The sequence below is a fragment of the Schistocerca americana genome, chromosome 4 (genome assembly GCF_021461395.2).
Source record: "Schistocerca americana isolate TAMUIC-IGC-003095 chromosome 4, iqSchAmer2.1, whole genome shotgun sequence".
Lineage (NCBI taxonomy): Eukaryota > Metazoa > Arthropoda > Insecta > Orthoptera > Acrididae > Schistocerca > Schistocerca americana.
In genome coordinates, this window is record NC_060122.1 from 241,332,196 (window position 1) to 241,358,910 (window position 26,715).

Sequence of the window (26,715 nt, forward strand, 5' to 3'; positions counted from 1 at the left end):
ATTTGTGTGACCAGTTCTAGAATATTACTTAAGTGTGTGGGATCCATACCAAAAAGGACTCACTGGGGATATTGAACATACACAGAGGGCAGCACAAATGGTCACAGGTTTGTCTGATCTGTGGGAGAGTCTCACAGACATACCAAAGGAACTTAACTGTAAGACTCTTCAAGATTGACGTAAACTATCCTGAGAAAGTCTGTTAACCAAGTTTCAAGAATCGGCTTTAAATGATGACTTTAGGAATATACTACAATCCCCCACATGTCACTCAAATAGGCATCATGAGGATAAGATCAGAATAATTACTGTACAGGAACAGGAAGAAACTCTAATAACTGGTACAATCGGACATACCATTTTCCATGCAGCTCACAGTGGTTTGCAGAGTATAGAGGTAGATGTAGCTGCTATTACAGATGTGTCATCAGCATATACAATCACCTAGGCTATGACAAGTGGCATATAATTTATGGTACAGAATAGGAAGTAGAGTCCTTGTACAGAATGCTGAGCTATTCAGTATTTAATGTACTGAAAATCTAAGTCAGTAGTTCTTACAATGTTATCAGAACTATATTTTGAATAAAATCTTCTCAGGCTTCCAGTCAAATCGAATGGTTAAGAACACCATGCGCCTTTGACCAAGCACTCCTTGGCCATCAAGAAGAATTATTGCTAATAGGCTAATATTATGCTCTTGTACACTCTAGCTGCCTGATGAAACATCACTGCTGCTCGCAGTATCATTGTACATAGGCATAAGTTGACTTCACATTCAATTCCTGCACTTTCCACTTGTAATCACTGGATTCCACCCTGCACTAAGCTGTAGACTGCTTTCTCTATTAAAAGTGTTGCCAGTGATTTTTATTTCAGTGGCTTCTTTAACTATGCTGTTGCAGCAGCCGTGATTGTGAGCCATGACAGAAGTTTTGGCAGTTTCGATTCAATGACCATTTTCCAGAGCATGCCCAGATAAAAAAGAATTTCATGGGATCATAAGCATTAAAATCTCTCATACTCTTTCCTGCACTGTTGTACAATGTGCACTCTTTATTCGATGTAAGATTGGCGATTGGCTGCACCTGTACCATTTTTATTTAACCCTAGTTGTTCTGAAGACCTGTTTCACCATTAACTGACATCAGTAATTGCTCAGTTATGACAGAGGCATGAATATCAATCTGATTTTCTCTCTCTCAGCAGGTGCTTATCTTACCTGACATGGATCCATAGAATAGCAAAAATGAAAATTCTTTTGCTGCTCCACATCAGTGGTCTTATTCTGAATCTTACGTTGGATCACTTCATTTATTTGGTGAGCATTGTAGCCGTTTATCCTGAATATCGTGCAAGGGTGGCTCACTACATGGGGTAAGTTATCAGCATCTGATATCAATCAAGAGTGATTGCATTATGTACCAACATCTGTATCACAGTGTGCTTCTTGTGATGGATGATAATGGTTTATGGTGAGCACATACAGACTAATGTGAGTAGATTTTCTGTAGATGCTGTTGTCAATGCATCCATCTTTTGGTTACAGTTTGGTATTGAACTCTCCCCCCCCCCCCCCCCCCCCCCAAGAAATAGTGGCAACAGACTGATCTGTAGCACAGACTAAGGTCCAAAGGTCCAGATTAGGTTGAAAGGTGGCAGTCTGGTTGTGAGCTGGTGAAGCCAACAAATGTGAAAGCCAAATAAATGCTGTGGTAACAAATTGACCAGCAGTCAGCCTAATGTGTCTTCAGAGACTTTTGTCGCAGCATGTCTGATTAATATCTTCTTTGGCAGGATTATTAGTGCCAAAGGTGGGACATTGTGGACACCATGTTGTAAACTCATAGACTGTTGTTGAAACACTGAAGAAAATAAAAATAAGACAAAGCAACATAGTGAACAGAGATTAGTCTGGACGTTGTGTCACTTCTGATGATGACGACGATGATGATGATGTTTGGTTTGTGGAACACTCAACTGTGCAGTTATCAGTGCCCGTACAAATTTCCAATTTTTGCTCAGTCCAAACTCGCCACTTTCATGAATGTTGATGAAATGATGAGGATAACACAAACACCCAGTCATCTCGAGGAAGGCGAAAATCCCTGACCCGATCAGGAATCAAACCCGGGACCCCATGCTCGAGAAGTGAGAACACGACCGCGAGACTACAAGCTGCAGACACACTTCTTATGAGGGTGCCAATATAAGACACAATGAATCTTTTGGCCCAACAGTTTCCACCTGGAATCATCAAGTGTTCTGTCATGTTCTAACAACAACACACTTCCTGTACCAAGGTGTATATGATGAAATGGCAGATGGCATAGCAATGGTAACACCACTGTATCCCACAGTCATGAATTTCTCCATGGAGCACTTTGAAGAGCAGGCTCTGAACTCTGCAGCGTTGCATTGCAGCCATGTTATTTCCTAAGGTACGCTGATGGCACCTTCCTGATATGCCCTCAAGGTTAAAATACACTGCAGCAGTCCATCAGACACACAAATGATGTCCATCCCAACATTAAGTCTATCACTGAGATGGAGAAGGATGGCAAGCTACTGTTCTTGGATCCTTTAGTTAAGAGGACAGCAGGAGGCCAACGATGTCATTCAGAGTACAGGAAACTGACACACACTGAATGATACGTGAAAACTGATAGTTTTCACCACGCTGTACAAATAAAAGCAGTCCAGGACACATTAATACACAGACCAAAAGTTAGTTTTGACAATGTCTATCAATAGTTTGAATCACAGTACTTGAGACACATGTTCAGGGAGAATACTTATAGCAAGAGAGAAGCAGCAAACAGTTTCGGGTGCCACTGAAGATGGTTGCCTCCAGTCGCCGTGTGAACTAGCAGAAGAAGCCAAGCTGACTGCTTTCTTGGTGTACTGTGGTGCAACAAGCAGCAAGTCAGGACGTGTGTTGCAGAAACATGAACTGAGACCAGTGTTCCGGCCCCATCCCCAAGATACAAGATATGCTGTGTCCTGTTAAGGATGATGTAGTTATTCATATGCCCAGTGTTTGTATGGTATTCCTTGCAAATGCACCAGCATCTACATAAGTCAGATAATCCACACACTTGCAGAGCATTGATTCCAGCACAAGCCACACATTCAATAAAGGGATCTTTTACAAGTCGGTCATAGATGAGCATTGCCTGCAAACGGATACAAAATACAATTTGAAAACACGAGTTTTGGCTCATGCATCAACGTCTTGGGATTCCATTATACAGGAAATGGCTGAGATTAGAATAAATAACAACGATTTCAATAGAGAACAGGGGTAGACACTTAGCAAGGCGTGGGGATGGGCTTTAGATATCGACAGGAAGCAAAGATGGAGATGTTTAACATTTGTAGGAAAGCAGGCACAGCAGTTTCTAATATGTTAACATCCTCTCGCGTCTTGGCATCACTTAGTCCCGTAGTGGGCTGGAGCTGCTATGAGCTGCCGAACTCACCTTCTGCACACGCGTCATTTTGGTCCTCTTTGATTGGTGGAAGAGGCTGCAATCATGCCCCTATAAGCAAGAAACCATGCCAGCCCCAGCAGCCAGTGGTTTTTATTCCGACAACAATGGCGGAGGTAGCTATCGAAAGCTTGGGAATTTTATTTGATTCGACACAGCTTGGAAACTGAGAGGATTTTATATATGCAGCCCAATGTTTACGTCTGAGCCATATTGAAGAATGCAACAGTTGTCCAGTATGTAACAATTACCCATTTATCTAAAGGAATTACATTGCTACAAATTCCCAGGTGTCACTGTAGACCAATATATCACATGGGAACCTCAGATGATAACAATTTTCCTCAAAAAATGATCTATAATATATTTCTAACGAGAAGGTAATCCATTACACTAAATGACGGTATGGGGTGCTGCTCCAAATGTTCGTTTAAAGCATATCTGTTTGTTAAAAGTTGCTGTGTCATGACATAGGCATGGGAAGAATTATTACTGCTGTGAAAGTTCTTAATACTGTTTTTTCAAGATTTTTTTCAGCTACGTAGTAAAAAAAATCCAGGAAAGTTTGAAGTGTGTGTGATTTAGTATATTAAGGCAAGTTATTTTCCCTCACTACGGTACTTACAATCACTATAGCTACGTATGGCAATACGTCTCGTTTACGCCTTTGTATGCTCGTGAAACTCGATATTGGCTACATAACGATGCATTGGGTGGCATTCATAAAAGGCAAACTGTCGACGAATGAATAAATGAAAAGAGAGACCGTGAGCAATCATGAGTACAGAGCATAGCACTAAATCATGAGTACAGAGCATAGCACTTACATCCGCTGCCACATTTCTCGCGGAATGATCTCTGGCCCTTTTCACCGAGACGTCTTTGTTTGCCGGTACCGCTTGCAGCAGTTGGTCGCTGTATTTCGGAAGGATTTACAAGGAGACTGCATTTTTTCCCAAGCCATCCAAACAAATTTTCCACTGCGTGGGGTTTTTCTGATGTGCGTTATTGACTGATCATCCGTCTACATTAGTCAGCCGATTCCTTACTTAAGTTCTTAATAAATCAAATCAGGGTCCGTTGGTAGTTACGTAATTGTTGGCCCAATTTTAGCAAAAGAGAGAAAAACAAACAATGCTTACCATGAGAATAAGTGGATAACTAAAAACTAGGAGCACCTCCAGTTCAACACCGCATACAAAAATGTTTTGCGGTTTTACGAACATTAATTTCACCTGATGCCATAGACGACACAGTCTGGTCAAAGAGAATTCAATGCGACAGAAGGATTTCGGATAAAAAAGTAAAGATTCTATTGAGAGCGCTCACAAATTCCAACTCCAGAGTAAAAATAATATCAACAAATAACTTTCTTTGGTTGAAGTTAACAGATTAGCCCATCAAAATTTATGGAATTATATCAGTGATCTATACCAAGCAAAGAGGTCACTAAAATACTCCCTTCCCCAAATATTTTTTATTTTATAATTCCAGTTTTACTCTTTGATTGGAACACGAAATTCGAGATACTTCGCTGCAGATAATGCAATGTGAAAGGCAAGTCGATCTAGTACTTGTCAGTAACACTGCGTTTCAGCACGTCTCGAACGTCGCATTTTACGACACGTTGGGAAATATCGGAGTCAAATTGAGTTTTCAATGTTCCCGCCCTCTAGCGACGTCTGTTGGTGCTCGGTGAACGACGGGTCTTTCCACTATAACCTCTTCTTGCGCTCGTAAATTTAATCCAATATGACCCTTTTTTTCGTTTATTTAACTTGGAATTAATTTTTTTTCTTGACCGATAAAACTATTAGCATCTTCGAAACATTTAAAAGCTAATAGCTTTTATACAATCTGGAGTATAAACAGGATGGGAATGTTCATTTGCATTCTAGTTGAACTACTTCGTTGAAATATAACAGAAATGGGAATTACTGGTAGGAATTAGGCATCTCGTTGAAATGGTGATTTGACACAGAAATCTTGTAATTTCGCAGAGCTGACAAAGTCACTGGCTTCACAGTCAATAATTAAGTTATACAGTAAGCGGGTATATTTGAACTATTCTCTCTGCAGCTTCAGTTTCAACAGATTTTCCCAGTAAAGGTCATTTGGCAGTCATAATACCGAAGGCACATTCCACCCTAGCCTGTAGCTGAAAACTTACTCTTCATGCAGGATTTCGTTTGGAGTAAGATCTATTAGATAACTTTTCAAAGGGCTTGCATCATCTCCGAGCATGACAAATGACACATCTTCAACAATTCCTTTCGACATGACAGTTCTCCAAGAATGAACACTTAAGGTGGAAAAAGTTCTTGCATCATTCTGTTTTCCATAACCTCTGACATCCGAACAATAAACCGACAATGGCAGTCTGCAACAGGTTATAGTGCGACCGAAAAAAACTTTTTGTAATGATAATACGTAGCTCCACTTTGTTTTGGACATTTAACTCGGATGTACTTTTCATTAATACATCCAATGGCTGAACAAAAATTACACCGCTCTTCTATGCCTGTCGCTATACTTCAAATTTTTTTGAGTCAGCAAGAAATACACGTCACCGATAGAAAATTTTCCATATCGCATCCAGAACTGAGGACATACATTGGCCTTCAGCGTAGTAATCAAATGGTTGAAACGTTAGACACATAACCAAAATGACTTTCGTGAAACAGAAAAACCATATCGCAATGTTTATCACAGGATGAGATTGTGGTAAAAACTTTGAGATCCATTCACAAGGAAACATGAAATCAAGAATGGTCATTAAGTGGTTGCTTCTTATAAATGGCCTTATCTCAACGACATGATGTTATTGATGGAAGCAATATACAGCGCAGGATATTTTTATGCCACAGTAAAAGAAAATGGACCTTCTCCAAGTGACGAAAACCCCACCATGGCAGGTGAGGAAAGTGCAAATGATGGTGAACCAGACACCAGTTGCTCTTGAATACAACCAGAGGCGTCCACTTCCTGTGTCAACCCACAAGCATATGAATCACAACCTCACTTAAGAAAAATGAAATTTAATACGATTCACAGACACTTGGCCTTGAACAAAGGAAGATCGATCTGTTTGAACAATAGGGGAATTCCGGTTAAAATGACATACCATTTTGTTTTAAGGTCATTATTGCTTCATAAACTATGATGTTAAATAAAATTTATGTCAAGACAGCGCCACAATCAGTGTAGATTTCGCCATCTTGGTGCCATGTTTTTAAATTAACATAAACCATGCGTTTTTGACATTCTTGCGAAAAACGCATAATATGTCATTTTAGACCGATGTATGGGTAAAATGACATAGGTGTAAGAAAACGTAGGAAATTCAGATAAATATTGATATATTTATATGTTTAATATATTTGTACTTAAGAACAAATAAAATCTTCAATGGTATCAATTAAGGTTTCTCAGTTCAGTCGTACAAAGAGTGACAACTGAAAGTAGAGTTACAAATGTTAATACATCAAACAAGAAAATTAGTTCCGTGTTTGAAAAAATAATTCTCCCAATCCTATCTATTTGCAGACATCACAAATAATGTTTTTTGTTCTGTGGCGTACTCCAGCACATTCAGTGTATGCTAACAAATTACACTGCTGACACCTTAAACAGTGTTCTCCAGGTTTTGAATGCGAGTATAGTTCCAAGCAGTACAGACAGTGACAATCTTCGGAAGCAACACCGCTGTCACCAAAAAGATCTTTTTCGTACAATATTTCTTTTCCAAAACTAAGTTTTCTCTTTGCTTTTTGGAATGCAGCCTCCTTCATAGTCATACCAAACATGCGCTACTTCAATAGTTTCAAGTGTTCTACCAGTTCACGCTCCAATGCAGTGTTGAACATTGGTTGGTGTCTACCCACAGAACACCACTGAAGATTTCGTTCGTATTCCTAATTCGTCTTCTAAGCGTATCCTGGGGAACTCCGAATGCTTTCGACGCCCGCAGCCATCCCATCTCACCTCTGGTAACAACAGCTATAGCCTGCTCATTTGCACCGCACACAAGGCCGTCTTGACGATTTACTTACTTTATTGCCAGCCATCAGATATGGGAAATTCACTACTCATATTTGGTCTACGTAAATTCATTGCATTTATGTACATTGCACATTTATCAATTCATGTTTAAGGTTTCGTTTAATTACTATAGTGACCTACTGCTGTTGCCGTTATACTTAAACAGATACGTGAAATAAATAGCTTAATTAATATCGAAATCACACAGAACAGAACTAGAGTTCACATTGGGGTAAAATGACACACTGTATCATTTTACCCTGACGTAAGATATGTCATTGTAGCCTGAAACATCATCTTAGATTCATTCGAGAAGTGTTCAATTATCACATGCTCTAGCAGAACCTTCTACTCTCAAAACAAACTAAAAGTATGCTTTAAGGGTAACTTATACTTTTCTCGAAACTGTAATTACCTACAACATTAATGAATATATGTGAATAAAAGTAAAAAGTTGGATGCTTACCTATAAGTTTTTCGTTCGCAGTACCAAGACGGAAGCTGGCAGCTCATCGCCAGATACATGGGAACAGGGTTTCAAACCGAACTTTCTATACAAATTTGAGCAGGTGGCGCCACCCAACTGGTTTCGTCCATAGCTTGCTATGTCATTTTACCCGAGTATGTCGTTATAGCCTTACTTCCCCCACGTTTCCCATAAAACAAATAAACAAGACTGATGAGAATTATTCCTTTTTCAATTGCCAACTAGTAAACAACTCAGTCAGTTGAAGAAAATGAAACTCTGAATGAAAATCTTCAGGTTTGCCACTTCTAAAGAAAGTAAAAAAGATCTGCTAAAAATGAAGTATATTCTTAAGGCGTCTTGGTCTCTATAAGACCTTTTTACAAAGTTCCACAAACACCACACCTCCCATAGCTGTCCAACTCAGAATCCTCAGTGATGGCGGCCATGCAGTTATGCCCCTCTTTGTCGCATTTATGGCACCTCTGCGATACCAGTTTGTAATGAATCTTGTCACAATTAGGCTAATCCCAGTATTGTGATCTCACGAGTATAATGATCTTTGTGCCACACAGGTCTTCCGTAAACAATACCAAGACCTTTTCCAAAGGTCTGACACGGAACTATGCAGTCCTGCCCCACGAATGTTTCGCAATCCAAAATATAATAACAAAAAAAAAAATCGCAATCGTTGTTGAGTAATGAAATTTCGGGAATACATTTGTCTCGGTAACATATTTATGTGATTAACATTACAAGACCACAGGTTAATGTAAGCAAAAGATAAGCCACTGCAAATGTGAAATGCTGGTACATTAATAACAGGTGTAAGCACCAGAATGTTTAATGCAAGCATGCATGTACTGTATTATACAGATGCCGGATGCCATTTTTTAGGATGGAGTTCCCTGGCTGTTGCACTTGGTCGGTCAATACAGAGATGGTTAATGCAGTTCGTGGATGACGCTGGAGTTGGGGTCCGATGGTGTCCCAAATTTGCTTGATTGGAGACAGATCTGGCGATTGAGTAGGCCAAGGCAACGTGTCAACATTCTGTAGAATATTTGGGCAAGTGTTATCCAGTTAGAAACACCACCTGGAATACCTTTCATGAAAGGCAGCACAACAGGACAAATCACCAGATTGAGTACAAATTTGCAGTCAGGGTGTGTGGAATAACCACGACAGCACTCCTGCTGTCATTAGAAATTGCACCCCAGCCGTAACTCCAGATGCAGGTCCAGCATGCAGACAGGTTGGTTGCAGGCCCTCAACTGAGGCCGTCAGCTGGCCTCCTTTTAATCAACCCACGGCCATCACTGGCTCCATGCAGTACCAGCTTTCATCAGAAACCACAACAGAGCTCCACCCTGCTCTCCAATGAGTTCTCGCATGACATGGTTGAACTCGCAAATGGCGGTGGTTTGGGGTCAGTGGAATACACGTTACAGGGCATCTAGCTCGACATTGTCCTCGAAGTAACCGTTGTAATAGTTCACTGTGATACTTTCGCACCACCTGCTGCTGCAGATGCAGTGTGATGTGCCAGAGCCGTCCGCCAAACACTACGGTCATCCCTCTTGGTAGTGCCACATGGCCATCCAGAGTACGGTCTTCTTGCGATCATATATTGTCGTGACCAGCAATCATGTACCGTGGCTACGTTCCTGCCAAGTCTTTCTGCAATATCACAGAAGGTACAGAGATCTTCTCGTAGCCCTATTACACAACCTAGTTCAAATTCAGTGAGGTGTTGATAATGACGCCTTTGTCACCTTAAAGGCATTCTTGAGTAACATCAACTCACCACGTCCAGTCTCAAAGGTTAATAACGTTCACGATCGTTACAGTATGTATTCAAAGCAAACCTGATTCGCATTTTCATAGTGGCAGTACTAGAACCACTCTTATGCGACTGGCGCGAAATTTGAATGTATATCATCTTTCAGATATAGAAACACCGTTCACGTCTCACAACTCCTCCTTCGTGTTGCGATTTTTTTCCAGTCAGTGTAACAGCGACAGTGACCAACAGGCTATCATCGACTGCTGACTATCACAAACAAGAATTATAGCAGCAGGAGAACGCACAGAAGGTGACTTGCCAAGTTCAATGACATCTGTGGTGTAGCACAGAGTAAACTTTGCCAAGTGAACTACGTTCGTCTGGCCTCTGTCATTGTCAAAGTCCAAATCAAGCTTTAACTCAAGTTATAAATTTGCACAACGTACGCACAAGTTACTTCACACACTCTGGTTCTATTTGAGCAAAACGATAAGCTTATTTCCGAGATTCGGGTGAGCGACGCTGACACACATCTAGCCCATTCGACCCCAGAACCAAGTTCTACCAGGGGCATTCCTGTCGCTATTCCATCTCGCTGAGCCGCTGAGATGTAAGCCATCATCTTCTTCGTGAAATTAAACGTGCTGACTCCAGCACCAGAAATACAGAATTATGATTTTATGTAATTTGTGCCGTTGCTTTTATTATTTATTGACGCAACATCGGAGGGCGATGGTCGGACCAGTTAACCTCCCCAAACGTGGAGAGATGCCCGCCTATGAATAATTTCTTTTTTTTCCGCATCTTCCTCTGCGTTCACTCACTCCATAATCATTCGGCACTCCCAGCCATGCAATCCGCGCCTGCTGCCTCATGCCTGATATCAAACAACTCTGATTCGTGCCTCTTGATTAAAATCACTGTAACTTCTTTTTGGTGTTCGTACAGCAATACTACACCCACAATTTGACACAACTCATGCAACGAATAACACAACATTTTACAAAACAACAGTATAGTGTAACACAAAAACAAAAGGGTATAGGAGAACAGTTTACACACCAAAATCAGGCATTTAACGATTTCAAGAATAGTATTAATCAACAGTTCAGTGAGGTGAGGTGAGCAAAACTATACACACTGAATTAGTGGAGGAACTATCCGGGAAGTTGGCAGAGCTAGGTAAACAACTAAAACGAGAAATAACTACCAACATGTCCCACAATATAAATACATTAACGATAAACAGGGACAACTTGCAAGTGAGTTACAAAACCTTAGTGAAGCATATTCTCAAATTCAGGAGACGCAATCCCAAGTGGATGCGTCAGTAAAAAATGTGACGAACGCAGTCAGCAAGCTGCAAGACGTATACAAAAACTTACCTACAGAAATAACACTTTGACTCTAAGAGTAGACCTTGCCACTACTATGAACAGTTTGAGAGAGCCTTTCTGGAAAAGTATTGGTCTGAGGCTGTACAAGAGAGGCTCAGATGTGAAGTATTCAACCCAGCTCCATTCCACAGCAAACATGGAAGCTTAAGGGAACATGGGAGCTTAAGGGGCTATTTTGAAAAATATCTGAATAAAACCAGATACTGAATGAGCCCGGTATCTCAAGTAGATGTGCTGAAAATTTTAAAGAGCCATCTTCCTGCCCACATTAGGGAAAAACTCATCACCATTCTGGAATATGACACCAAATACTTTATATTTGTACTGGACTCAATAGATTTGACATAGGAAGAGAGACCAGTACAAACAAAGACTGTTAATATGCAGATAGTGTCACAGAGATTTACGGACCAACAAGTAAACAACAGATTCGTAGTACAACAAGGATGGCAACCTTATCCCACACAGACCTATGGTAACGGTAACAGTAATCACAACGGCAATGGAGAAAGCTGTAAATTCAAAGGTGGATATAAAAGATATGGGCAAAGATTTAGCAAAAACAACTACAATGGGTGAGTAGCATATGGCCAGCCTGTACAATATGTACAGACACAAGCTACCAGCAATAATCAGCCAATCACTTGGCAAACACAAAACAATACAACAGCCAAATAACCCACTGACAGCAGGATTCGACCAGCAAAATAATGCACATATACCGAATAATGCGCAGAGGCAAAGAGAATTTCAGTCGGAGCCTCACAGGATACTAATTGGCATAATCAAACACCAACAGTCCATATAGTACAAGTTACACCTAACCCAGAGACAGATGCCACCGCGATGGCAGAAAACTTGAACCAGTCACGGTAGGCCACCGTTCTGTGACCTTGGAGGAGAGTGGGGGCACAAGCTTGATTGACAGATGCTTTACCAGATACAATCAAGGTAGGTATATTCTCTAAGTTGTATATATGATTATAATATTATATTTAGGATGCTGAAATCAGGAAGCAGTTATCACACCAATCTTTAAACATGGAAACAGAAAAAGATTGTAACAACTACAGAGGTATCTCTTTAATCAGTGTTATGGGTAAAATCTTCTCAGGTATTGTTGAAAGGAAAGTGTGAGTATTAGTTGAGGACAAATTGGATGAAAATCAGTGTGGGTTTAGGCCTCTTAGAGGTTGTCAGAACCAGGTCTTTAGCTTACGGCAAATAATGGAGAAGTGTTACGAGTGGAACAGGGAATTGTATCTATGCTTTATAGATCTAGAAAAGACATATGACTGGGTTCCTAGAAGGAAGATATTGTCTGTTCTACGAGATTATGGAATAGGAGGCAAACTTTTGCAAGCAATTAAAGGTCTTTACATAGATAGTCAGGCAGCAGTTAGAGTTCACGGTAAATTGAGCTCATGGTTCAGAGTAGTTTCAGGGGTAAGACAAGGCTGCAAACTGTCTCCATTGTTGTTCATATTATTTATGGATCATATGTTGAAAACAATAGACTGGCTGGGTGAGATTACGATATGTGAACACAAAATAAGCAGTCTCGCATATGCGGATGACTTAGTTGTGATGGCAGATTTGATTGAAAGTTTGAAAAGTAATATTTCAGAGCTAGATCAGAAATGTAAGGGCTATGGTATGAAGATTAGCATTTCCAAAACGAAAGTAATGTCAGTGGGAAAGAGATATAAACGGATTGAGTGCCAAATAAGAGGAACAAAGTTAGAACAGGTGGATGGTTTCAAGTACTTAGGATGCATTTTCAAACAGGATGGAAACATAGTGAAAGAACTGGAAGCAAGGTGTAGCAAAGCTAATGCAGTGAGTGCTCAGCTACGATCTACTCTCTTCTGTAAGAAGGAAGTCAGTACCAGGACTAAGTTATCTGCGCACCGTTCAATCTTTCGACCATCTTTGTTCTACAGGAGCGAAAGCTGGGTAGATTCAGGTTACGTTATCAATAAGGTTGAGGTTATGGATATGAAAGTAGCTAGGATGATTGCAGGTATTAGTAGATGGGAACAATGGCAGGAGAGTGTCTACAATGAGGAAATCAAAGAAAAACTGGGAATGAACTCTATAGATGTAGCAGTCAGGGCGAACAGGCATAGATGGTGGGGTCATGATACATGCATGGGAGAAGCAAGGTTACCCAAGAGATCATGGGTTCAGCAGTAGAGGGTAGGAGGAGTCGAGGTAGACCAAGGAGAAGGTACCTTGATTCGGTTAAGAATGATTTTGAAGTAATAGGTTTAACATCAGAGAGGCACAAATGTTAGCACTGAATAGGAGATCATGGAGAAATTTTACAAGGGGGACTATGCTCCAGACTGATTGCTGAAAGGCATAATCAGTCTTAAATGATGATGATGATGATGCTGAAAAATCATATTCCAGAATTTATTTTGTTAGTTGACAACAAAATTTTGTTTGTGTTTTTTTTTATTGTATGTCAGATGTGTGTGGATGTAATAAGGAAGAATTTTACATTTATGTGTCAAGAGATGAAGATACTCTAAATACAATGCTTCACCTTGCACGTGGCCATGTTGTAAACAAATAAATGAACTTGTGAAACGCACAATAGTACGCAACACGATACACTACTCACTGCGACATTCAGTGGTATCAAAGCAATGCAGGACATATGCATTGAGGGGCAAGCCAGTCAACAAACCACAAGCACGTGCTGGAAAGACAGACACAGCTGGGAGAGTTGGAGCACCTCTAAACAAACAAACCATATGAGCTACAGGCGGCATTAGCAGTTGTAAAGCTTATTGCATAAACAGAGGCATAGAAAATTAAGGGAGAGTCTATGCTACAAATACAACTATCCATACGAAACACATATACAAAGAAAAGCTAAGTGATTGTATACACAGAAATGGGACCCTAAACTACGAGATATTTACTGAAATTATGCTACTATATACATTATATCCATATATGTGCAATATTTAGAACTCTAAGTATTGAAAGTACACATATTAATTATATTTCAGGGACCAGAAAACTCTTGCTGCAGGTAAACAAGCGAGTACAATATAAGTGGCAAACTGAATAACACGTCGCACCACGCCTATAATACAGTTTATCTTTCAGATTGATAAGATAAGTAGAGATGCACACATGACATTAAATAAGTTTTGAGATAGCACGAATGCACACTGAAGTGAAAGATGTATTAGTAGCCATCAAGCCACTATACACATATCTACGAAGATTTAGTTTTAAGTTAATATTAGGTTTTTCTTTCAGGGTACGATGCACTGACATGTCCTAAAGTGTTGTTGTTGGTGTTGTTGCTGTTGTTGTGGTCTTCAGTCCTGAGGCTGGTTCGATGCAGCTCTCCATGCTACTCTATCCTGTGCGAGCTTCTTCATCTCCCAGTACCTACTGCAACCTACATCCTTCTGAATCTACTTAGTGTATTCATCTCTTGGTCTCCCTCTACAATTTTTACCCTCCATGCTGCCCTCCAATACTAAATTGGTGATCCCTTGATGCCTCAGAACATGTCCTGCCAACCAATCCCTTCTTCTAGTCAAGTTGTGCCACAAACTCCTCTTCTACCCAATTCTATTCAACACCTCCTCATGAACCATGGACCTTGCCGTTGGTGGGGCGGCTTGCATGCCTCAGCGATACAGATGGCCGTACCGTAGGTGCAACAACAACGGAGGGGTATGTGTTGAGAGGCCAGACAAACATGTGGTTCCTGAAGAGGGGCAGCAGCCTTTTCAGTAGTTGCAGGGGCAACAGTCTGGATGATTGACTGATCTGGCCTTGTAACATTAACCAAAACGGCCTTGCTGTGCTGGTACTGCGAACGGCTGAAAGCAAGGAGAAACTACAGCCGTAATTTCTCCCGAGGACATGCAGCTTTACTGTATGATTAAATGATGATGGCGTCCTCTTGGGTAAAATATTCCGGAGGTAAAATAGTCCCCCATTCGGATCTCCGGGCGGGGACTACTCAGGAGGACGTCGTTATCAGGAGAAAGAAAACTGGCATTCTGCGAATTGGAGCATGGAATGTAAGATCGCCTAATCGGGCAGGTAGGTTAGAAAATTTAAAAAGGGAAATGGATAGGTTAAAGTTGGATATAGTGGGAATTAGTGAAGTTCGGTGGCAGGAGGAACAAGACTTTTGATCAGGTGATTACAGGGTTATAAATACAAAATCAAATAGGGGTAATGCAGGAGTAGGTTTAATAATGAATAAAAAAATAGGAGTGCGGGTTAGCTACTACAAACAGCATAGTGAATGCATTATTGTGGCCAAGATAGACACAAAGCCCATGCCTACTACAGTAGTACAAGTTTATATGCCAACTAGCTCTGCAGATGATGAAGAAATTGATGAAATGTATGACGAGATAAAAGAAATTATTCAGGTAGTGAAGGGAGACGAAAATTTAATAGTCATGGGTGACTGGAATTCGTCAGTAGGAAAAGGGAGAGAAGGAAACATAGTAGGTGAATATGGACTGGGGGGAAGAAATGAAAGAGGAAGCCGCCTTGTAGAATTTTGCACAGAGCATAACTTAATCATAACTTGGTTCAAGAATCATGAAAGAAGGTTGTATATCCGGAAGAATCCTGGAGATACTAAAAGGTATCAGATAGATTACATAATGGTAAGACAGAGATTTTGGAACCAAGTTTTAAATTGTAAGACATTTCCAGGGGCAGATGTGGATTCTGCCACAATCTATTGGTTATGAACTGCAGATTGAAACTGAAGAAACTGCAAAAAGGCGGGAATTTAAGGAGATGGGACCTGGATAAACTGAAAGAACCAGAGGTTGTAGAGAGTTTCAGGGAGAGCATAAGGGAACAATTGACAGGAATGGGGGAAAGAAATACAGTAGAAGAAGAATAGGTAGCTCTGAGGGATGAAGTAGTGAAGGCAGCAGAGGATCAAGTAGGTAAAAAGACGAGGGCTAATAGAAATCCTTGGGTAACAGAAGAAATATTGAATTTAATTGATGAAAGGAGAAAATACAAAAATGCAGTAAATGAAGCAGGCAAAAAGGAATACAAACGTCTCAAATATGAGATCGACAGGAAGTGCAAAATGGCTAAGCAGGGATGGCTAGAGTACAAATGTAAGGATGTAGAGGCTTGTCTCACTAGGGGTAAGATAGATACTGCCTACAGGAAAATTAAAGAGACCTTTGGAGAGAAGAGAACCACTTGTATGAATATCAAGAGCTCAGAAGGCAACACAGTTCTAAGCAAAGAAGGGAAGGCAGAAAGGTGGAAGGAGTATATAGAGGGTTTATATAAGGGCGATGTACTTGAGGACAATATTATGGAAATGGAAGAGGATGTAGATGAAGATGAAATGGGAGATATGATACTGCGTGAAGAGTTTGAAAGACCTGAGTCGAAACAGGGCCCCGGGAGTAGACAACATTCCATTAGAACTACTGATGGCCTTGGGAGAGCCAGTCCTGACAAAACTCTACCGTCTGGTGAGCAAGATGTATGAGACAGGCGAAATACCCACAGACTTCAAGAAGAATATAATAATTCCAATCCCAAAGAAAGCAGGTGTTGACAGATGTGAAAATTACCGAACTATCAGTTTAATAAGTCACAGCTGCAAAATACTAACACGAATTCTTTACAGACGAATGGAAAAACTGGCAGAAGCGGACCTCGGGGAGGATCAGTTTGGATTCCGTAGAAATATTGGAACACGTGAGGCAATACTGACACTACTACTTATCTTAGAAGAAAGCTGAAGGAAAGGCAAACCTATGTTTCTAGCATTTGTAGACTTAGAGATAGCTTTTGACAATGTTGACTGGAAAACTCTGTTTGAAATTCTGAAGGTGGCAGGGGTACAATACAGGGAGCGAAAGGCTATTTAAAATTTGTACAGAAACCAGATGGCAGTTACAAGAGTCGAGGGACATGAAAGGGAAGCAGTCATTGGGAAGGGAGTGAGACAGGGTTGTAGCCTCTCCCCGATGTTATTCAATCTGTATATTGAGCAAGCAGTAAAGGAAACAAAAGAAAAATTCGGAGTAGGTATTAAAATTTATGGAGAAGAAGTAAAAACTTTGAGGTTCGCCGATGACATTGTAATTCTGTCAGAGACAGCAAAGGACTTGGAAGAGCAGTTGAACGGAATGGACAGTGTCTTGAAAGGAGGATATAAGATGAACATCAACAAAAGCAAAACGAGGATAATGGAATGTAGTCAAATTAAATCGGGTGATGCTGAGGGGATTAGATTAGGAAATGAGACACTTAAAGTAGTAAAGGAGTTTTGCTATTTAGGGAGTAAAATAACTGATGATGGTCGAAGTAGAGAGGATATAAAATGTAGACTGGCAATGGCAAGGAAATCGTTTCTGAAGAAGAGAAATTTGTTAACATCGAGTATAGATTTAAGTGTCAGGAAGTCGTTTCTGTAAGTATTTGTATGGAGTGTAGCCATGTATGGAAGTGAAACATGGACGATAACCAGTTTGGACAAGAAGAGAATAGAAGCTTTCGAAATGTGGTGCTACAGAAGAATGCTGAAGATAAGGTGGGTGGATCACATAACTAATGACGAGGTATTGAATAGGATTGGGGAGAAGAGAAGTTTGTGGCACAACTTGACTAGAAGAAGGGATCGGTTGGTAGGACATGTTCTGAGGCATCAAGGGATCACCAATTTAGTACTGGAGGGCAGTGTGGAGGGTAAAAATCGTAGAGGGAGACCAAGAGATGATCACACTAAGCAGTTTCAGAAGGATGTAGGCTGCAGTAGGTTCTGCGAGAAGAAGAAGCTTGCACAGGATAGAGTAGCATGGAGAGCTGCATCAAACCAGTCTCAGGACTGAAGACCACAACAACAACAACCTCCTCATTAGTTATATGATCTACCGATCTAATCTTCAGCATTTTTCTGTAGCACCACATTTCAAAAGCTTCTATTCTCTTCTCGTCCAAACTATTTATCGTCCATGTTTCACTTCCATACATGGCTACACTCCATACAAATACTTTCAGAAACAACTTCCTGACTCTTAAATCTATACTCTATGTTAAAAAATTTCTCTTCTTCAGAAACGCTTTCCTTGACGTTGCCAGTCTACATTTTATATCCTCTCTACTTCGACCATCATCAGTTACTTTGCTCCCCAAATACCAAAACTTCTTTACTACTTTAAGTGTCTCATTTCCTAATCCAATTCCCTCAGCATCACCTGACTTAATTAGACTATATTCCATTATCCTCATTTTGCTTTTGTTGATGTTCATCTTATACCCTCCTTTCAAGACACTGTCCATTCCGTTCAACTGCTCTTCCAAGTCCTTTGCTGTCTCTGACATAATTACAATGTCATCGGCGAACCTCAACGTTTTTATTTCTTCTCCATGGATTTTAATACACACTCCAAATTTTCTTTTGTTTCCTGTGCTGCTTGCTCAATATACAGATTGAATAACATTGGGGAGAAGCTACAACCATGTCTCACTCCCTTCCCAACCACTGCTTCCCTTTCATGTCCCTCGACTCTTATAATTGCCACCTGCTTTCTGTACAAATTGTAGCCTTTCGCTTCCTGTATTTTACACCTGCCACCTTCAGAATTTGAAAGAGAGTATTCCAGTCAATATTGTCAAAAGGTTTCGGTAAGTCTACAAATGCTAGAAACGTAGGTTTGCCCTCCCTTAATCTATCTTCTAAGATAAGTCGTAGGGTCAGTACTGCCTCATGTGTTCCAATATTTCTACGGAATCCAAACTGATCATCGGCTTCTACCAGTTTTTCCATTCGTCTGTAAAGAATTCGTGTTAGTATTTTGCAGCTGTGACTTATTAAAATGATAGTTTGGTAATTTTCACATCTGTGAACACCTGCTTTCTTTGGGATTGGATATATTATATTTTTCTTGACGTCTGAGGTTATTTCGCCTGTCTCATACATCTCGCTCACCAGATGGTAGAGTTTTGTCAGGACTGGCTCTCCCAAGGCTGTCAGTAGTTCTAATGGAATGTTGTCTACTCCCAAGGCTTTGTTTTGACTCAGGTCTTTCAGTGCTCTGTCAAACTCTTCACTCAGTATCATATCTCCCATTTCATCTTCATCTACATCCTCTTCCATTTCCATAATATTGTCCTCAAGTACATCACCCTTGTATAGACCCTCTATATACTCCTTTCACCTGCCTGCTTTCCCTTCTTTGCTTAGAACTGGGTTTCCATCTGAGCTCTTGATATTCATACAAGTGGTTCTCTTTTCTCCAAAGGTCTCTTTAATTTTCCTGTAGGCAGTATCTATCTTACCCCTAGTGAGATAAGCCTCTACAGCCTTATATTTATCCTATAGCCATCTCTACTTAGCCATTTTGCACTTCCTGTCGATCTCATTTTTGAGACGTTTGTATTCCTTTTTGCCTGCTTCATTTAAGACTGAAGAAACATAAATGCTTGTAGAGTGTTAGGTACAAAGGACCACACCTCAAGATAAATATAGATATAAGTTTATGATATGTATGAATGTGATAGTGTGAAAGTATGTGAACAAGAAAACAGTTTCAGTGCATCATATATCACAATGCTGAACTAAGGTTGAGCACTACCAAATAATCAAGGGGTCTAAGCCTAACTATTGTGAGCATTGATTACCCATGAAAGCATCAAACACTTGATTTCCATTGAACCTTTTTTTTGCATGTGTGTTACTTATGTAAACACTGTTTTATGCTCATTGTACATAACATTCCGTATTGACGATACAGCTCTTTATACCTCAGCATATGAAACGGTTATCCTTTATACAATGAACATAACTAGTAAATACTGAGCTGTACTTTTTTAACACTGAATAAGTGTTTGATATGATTGGTACTGTCAGATTTGAGTTTTTTTTATAAACAACAAACTATTTTGTTCTTGGGATCGCAGTTAAGTCTAGTAATGAGACATAACTGAGTCCATAAATGCCTTTCCATGGAATTTCCTCAACTCTGTAGTGTGTAGATCTTTCCTGGACAAAGCTAGAGAGGCGAGGCCATGCGTAGTTATCTGATTGGCATGTAGTGTCTATTGTAGCAGCTATTGTTTACTTCCTTAATTCTTTGTAATTGATAAATATGCTCCAACTAGAAGTATATTGAAATGATATGTATGTCAGTTTATGCCATAAAGGCAAACAGAATCTATTGGTATATGTATGTTATGTAAAGACTGTAAAACCAAACAAAAGTAAAAAGAGTACTCATACAATTGGAATTGAACACTGTAGCAAAAATGTAATTTAACAAAATGCAAAACAAAAATGACAAGCAGACTATAATGTATATAATCGATGATAATGGCATCTCATTAAATGAACAGGATAAGTGTATTTTGTAACTGTATTTGTATTTTTTTATGTTATGGGTATAGTATGTGGAAAGGACACTACAGAAACTTTACGTAATGCAACTGCATCACAAACACTCAAAAACAAAGTGCAAAAACATACAAAACTTGGCTGCAAAGTGTTAAGTGTGCGTGTCATATACTTGGGTGTGCATGTGATAAACTAAAGATGACAATACTTCGTGTAAGATGAATTTTCTGTGCTCAACAATGTTGTAAAAACGTGAATTTTCTGTGCCCTACAATGTCGTAAAAGTGGCAAGAAACTCACCTTGCTGACAGATGTCAGATGTACATCTGGTGTCCCCACTGAATAAGTGAAAGTGACGAGGTGAAATAAATTCCTCAGGCCACTGATGTGTAAATCACCGTATCAAAGATTTCCCAAAGGACAAATCTGTGCAGTGAAAGCTACTGTAAATGCACGACACAGACACACTGGCTTTGTACTAAACATGTGAGAGCGAGCTGGGATGGACGTTGAGCTGCACACGCATGCTTCGCAAGCTAAACACGGGGCAGGTAATGCCTGACAACAATGGGACTATGCGGTTACAGCAAATACTTTGTTATGAAAGAAAACTTATGTATGTGTGTGTTAAAAGAAGCTGACATGCCAAAACAAATTAATAACCATGCCGGATAACTCTAATGGCTGAAAATGAAGGCTATGCCCATATCAGCCAGGTTTATCAACCCTCAAAAAGAGAAATAAGCTCAGACACTGTGCACCTCTGTATGACAACAGTGCATGGTGGACAGCAATTATAACGGATCATACATTTTTTTTTTCTTTTTTCCTTCATTCTTTTCCTTTTGTACATGTAAGCCATATATAATCAATGGTAAAGTAACAAGTTACTTTGAGCCAGCGATAATGTTGTGATACAAAACAAAAAAAAGGAGAGATACATTCTTCAATTGATTAATTTCTGTATATTCACCTGTTTGTCTCTATAAGTGTTAGCAAGCGGATGTATGACGAGCTCCGGCGTGCCAGTATTGTTCGAAAATGTGTATTCCAACCATATATTAAAAAGTGTTATAAAAATTATTAGGAAGACCAAGTTTATTTATACATATTTATGTCAATAACCCTGTCTCTTCAACATTTCATCCGCACCAAGAATCCTGCATCAGGAGGTTCAATGCAGACAAGAGGATTTTGTGTGAGCAGCAGAGGGGTAATCCGGTAACAGTACTGTCATAATCAGCTCTACGCACAATGGAACTATTGAGAAGTAGTACATAACTTTAAATAAGAATATTGATCTTAAATGTACTGACATTGAAGGTCTGTTGATGTTGTTGTTGTTGTTGTCTCCAGTCCAGAGACTGGTATGATGCAGCTCTCCATGCTACTCTATCCCTTGCAAGCTGCTTCATCTCCGAGTAACTACTGCAACCTCCATCCTTCTGAATCTGTTTAGTGTATTCATCTCTTGGTCTCCCTCTATGATTTTTCCCCTCCCTCTGCTTAGTCTCTTGGCCTCCCTTGGTGCCACAAATTCCTCTTCTCCCCAATTCTATTCAGCACGTCCTCATCAGTTACCTGATCTTCCCATCTAATCTTCTGCATCCTTCTATAGCACCACATTTTGAAAGCTTCTATTCTCCTCTTGTCTAAACTATTCAATGCCCATGTTTTGCTTCCATACATGGCCACACTCCATACAAATACTTTCAGAAAAGACTTCCTGACACTTAATCTATACTTGATGTTAACAAATTTCTTTTCTTCAAAAACGCTTTCCTTGCCAGAGCCAGTCTACATTTTATATTCTCTCTACTTTGACCATCATTAATTATTTTGCTCCCCAGATAGCAAAACTCATTTACTACCTTAACAGTTGCATACCAATGCTGTATGTTGCACTGGCCAACACCAATGGGAGGGGTCAGTGACTGACCCCACAACCATCACACATTCTCTGTCTAGGACAAATCACATTACTTATGTATTTCCATAATTTTGGCAGATTAGAAGAATGTTGATTATTGTTACTGGGAAAGGGTTTCTGGGACATTTTAGTAAAAAATAAATAGTTTTTTTACATTTATTTGTATTAATTTCACAATTACAAGGATTACTCAGATTCACATTCAGAACACTTTACAATACGAACTACTTCTTCTTTCTTGGTGTGAGCAGGGCAGATACACTTCCTGGAAGAAGTGCAAGCCTTCATGTACTTACGGTCTTTGCTTCTGGCGCATAAGTAACAGCGTCCTTTCTTTGGCAGATTATGCACAGCTGCACGTGTTACTTTCCATCGCGGCTCCATAACGTTGTTTCCTCTGCTCACAGCACCTTGATTTTGATTACACCCATACCCAAAAGTTGATAATGCTGTAGTGTATTTTGAGAGTAGGCCTACAGCATTTTGAGCGTGTCTTTTCATGTTGAGGTCACAAAGTTCACGAGCAAGATCTTTCAGGTACTTATTTCTTCCAGAACTCTTTGTCAGGTAATTCTTTGTCCGTTCCTTGTGTGTATCTTGAAATACAACATATGAATTGTATGCTGCAATGTCAATCAAGTTGAAAAACACCGCCATTGGCCATCTATGCATTGCTCGACGGCAGCTGTACGTTCTTACACACTTATCGAATGTATCCACTCCTGACTTTGTACAATTGTAGATAGGATGATGTCTGGCTTCTCTTCTGTCACAGTCATATCATGACGTTGGGTTGACAATACTGTAACAACCTTTCCTCTCTTAGGCACGTAACTGACTAAAGTGGCATCATCACTAAAGGCAAATCGGATTGTTCCCGGTGTAGCTTTTTTTAGAGAAACAGGACGGAGTTCTGTAGGAACATTGCGTTTGTCACTTCGAATAGTACCAACTGTAGTTATTTTCTCTTTCAAAAGATCAGATGCGAGTGGAACGGTAGTGAACTTACTGTCCATGGTAACATTTCGTCCAGATTGTTTCAAGTTAGACATTTCAATCAATCTTCTAACTATTTCAGGGCCACTGTTATGGTTCTTCTCACTAGCATGCTTTCGAGTGTAGGAATCCGCAGCGAAGCAGTATTTCGTATCTGAATCACATAACAGGTTCACCCTTATTCCATATTTTCCTGGTTTTGTTGGAATATATAGCCTGAATGGGCATCACCCATGGAGGGTCACAAGTTCTTCATCAACTATGACTGACTCACTAGGATTATAAAACTCAGTAAATTTACTAACTATCACGTTCCATATATCCCTGATTGGAGCAAATTTGTCGGTCTGTTTTCTAGCTGCTCGAGTTAGAGCATCATCAAAACGCAAGCACTTCAGTAAGAGCCTCAAACTATGCTCCGAAAATGAAGCTCGGTACATCGTAAAGTTTTCTTTACTAAATATATCACGTAAACTGTCCTTGTTCTGTCTATGGACTCCACAGTTCAATAGAATTCCAATTGCTGACACAATTTCTTTCCTTTCAAACGCTTTCGAATTTTTTATGAATATATCTTCAGATGATTCCCTAAGATTTCCAACCTTTTGATTGGTACACATCAAAATGGTATCCAGGATGTTATCATCGAAGTACATGAGAAAAGCTTTATCGAAGTACATGAGAAAAGCTTTACCTGGTGTATCAGGTTTTATCCCTGGCTTTGTTACTTTCGGGGTTCTCATTACGTTAGCAACAGACCTCCTCCTTTGATTTATGTAAGAGCATCTCTTCCATATCATACTTGATGGGGCCACCATGTCTTTTTCAAGTTAATTAATTTGTGCTTTCGGCCTGGGTCGTCTTCTTGTTGGTTGAATATCTTTAAAAACATGAAAACAGACCTGAACACTTGTGAACTAAGCACTCTACTGAGACACACATCCTAATATACTCCAAAATATCTGCAAAAAGTAATAAAAATCAATACTTACCCTGTTCACTTTCATCCAACTCGCTGCTGTCAGAAACTACTTGATCTGGAATTTCCATGACTACATCTTCAGTTTCACTGCTTGAGCTTTCGTATAGTTCACCACTAAATTCATTGCCTGAACTCTCAAGCAAATTTCTAATTTCGTTATCTGTCAGTTTCATCTTCTTGTACATTCTGTCAAATGCCACAAAGATATTACCTTCCACTCACCACACTGTTTACCGGTTGACTGCGAGTAGTGATTGTTGAACTGCTACACCTTCAGTTATAACAATCGCTATAACTCAACAATGAGTGTAAACCAAAAGCTGTTCTTATTGTCAATTGTAGCAATTATAATTACAATAAATGTCATGTGTTTGCTAAATAAACTACTGAACACGACAGGAGTTTTAGCCTAAAAACTTCGTTGGGGTCAGTTACTGACCCCTTCCATTGGTATGCAACTGTTAAGTGCTCACTTCCTAATCTAATTTCCTCAGCAGCACCTGACTTAATGTGACTACATTCCATTATCCCAATTTGGTTTTGTTGATGTTCTTCTTATAACCTCCTTTCAAGACACTGTGAATTCCATTCAACTGCTCTTCTACGTTCTTTGCTGTCTCTGACAGAATTACAATGTAATTGGCACACTTAAAAGTTTTTAATTCTTCTCCATGGATTTTAATTCCTACTCCAAATTTTCTTTTATTTCCTTTACTGCTTTCTCAATATACAGATTGAATAACATCGGGGATTGGCTAAAACCCTGTCTCACTCCCTCTTCAATCACTGCTTCCCTTTCGTGTCCCTCGACTCTTGTAACTGCCGTCTGGTTTCTGTACAAACTGTAAATAGCCTTTTGCTCCCTGTATTTTACCCCTGCCACCTTCAGAATTTGAAAGTGCGCATTTCAGTCCACATTGTCAAAAGCTTTCTCTTAAGTCTACAAATGCTAGAAACATAGGTTTGTCTTTCTTTAATCTATCTTCTAAGATAAGTCAAAGGGTCAGTATTGCCTTGCATGTTCCAACATTTCTACAGAATCCAAACTCATCTTCCCCGAGGTCAGTTCTACCAGTTTTTCCATTTGTCTGTAAAGAATTCATGTTAGTATTTTGCAGCCATGACTTATTAAAGCAATAGGTCAGTAATTTTCATGCTTTTGACACCTGCTTTCTTTGAGATTGGAATTATTACATTCTTCTTGAAATCTGAGGGTATTTCACCTGTCATACATCTTGCTCACCAGATGTAGAGTTTAGGTGTGGCTGGCTCTCCCAAGGCTATCAGTAGTTCTAATGGAATGTTGTCTACTCCTGGGGCCTTTTTTTGGCATAGGTCTTTCAGTGCTATGTCAAATTCTTCACACAGTATCGTATCTCCCATTTCATCTTCATCCACATCCTCTTCCATTTTCATAATATTGTCCTCAAGTACATCGCCGTTGTATAGACCCTCTATATACTCCTTCCACCTTGTTTATATTCTTTCCAGTTAAAGTTCGCCCAGGATAAATGTAGCTTCCAGTTTCTTTCAGTTATTCTTTCCAATTAATTTCTTTAATTATTCAAGCAGCAATTATTAATCAATTTCCATTATATTATTTATACCCACCCCCCTGTATGTCACAACTCAATTTTCACAAACAAGCAGTCAACTTTCTCCACAGTCTCTCCCATCCAATGGGAAGGGCTGTTGTATGACTTGTGAGGAAGGCATTTGTTTAGCTAAACATCAAGAAAGACTGCAAGTCATTTGTTTGCCAATGTAATGCACAACAAGATAATTCAGCACATTACAGCTTCCCTCAGTATTTTCATTCCATTGATTTAACACTTCAAGCATGTCCACATCGACATCACTGGAACTTTACCTCCCTCAGAAGGGTATCAAAACAGCTGGGCAGTGATTGACCATTTCCCTCGCTGGTCTGAAATCTACCCTACGAAAGATGGAATGGCCGAAACTGTAGCCATGACCTTTTTTTTATGAAGCCAACTCTTCAGCAATCCTCTCCACATCACTACCAATCAGGGTAAAAAATTCGAGCCATATCTCTTCGAGGCACTCTCAGCATTGCTTGGTATGAACCAGATTCAGATCTGTACCTGACATCCCACCACAAATGGTCTTATGAAACACCTCCATAGAAAATTAAAGGCCTCACTCAGATGCCATGCTACATAACATTGGACTGACAGCCTCCCTATTGTCCATCTAGGCTTCTGGGGAGCTTTCAAAGAACATATCAACAAAACAACA

The 26,715-nt window shown here is 39.8% G+C and overlaps 1 protein-coding gene across 1 annotated transcript in view; it reads right to left on the reverse strand.

The window, feature by feature from the left end:
• The window catches only part of LOC124613376 (peptide transporter family 1-like), a 189,164-nt gene extending 166,029 nt beyond the window's left edge, over nucleotides 1-23,135 (reverse strand). Inside the window, exons 1-2 of the mRNA XM_047142077.1 lie at nucleotides 22,695-23,135; nucleotides 4,117-4,185 (exon numbers count right to left, since the gene is read on the reverse strand). Of these exons, the coding sequence (XP_046998033.1) occupies nucleotides 4,117-4,185; nucleotides 22,695-23,135 (510 nt within the window). The remainder of the gene's footprint in view (nucleotides 1-4,116; nucleotides 4,186-22,694) is intronic.
• Between the last annotated feature and the right edge of the window lie 3,580 nt (nucleotides 23,136-26,715).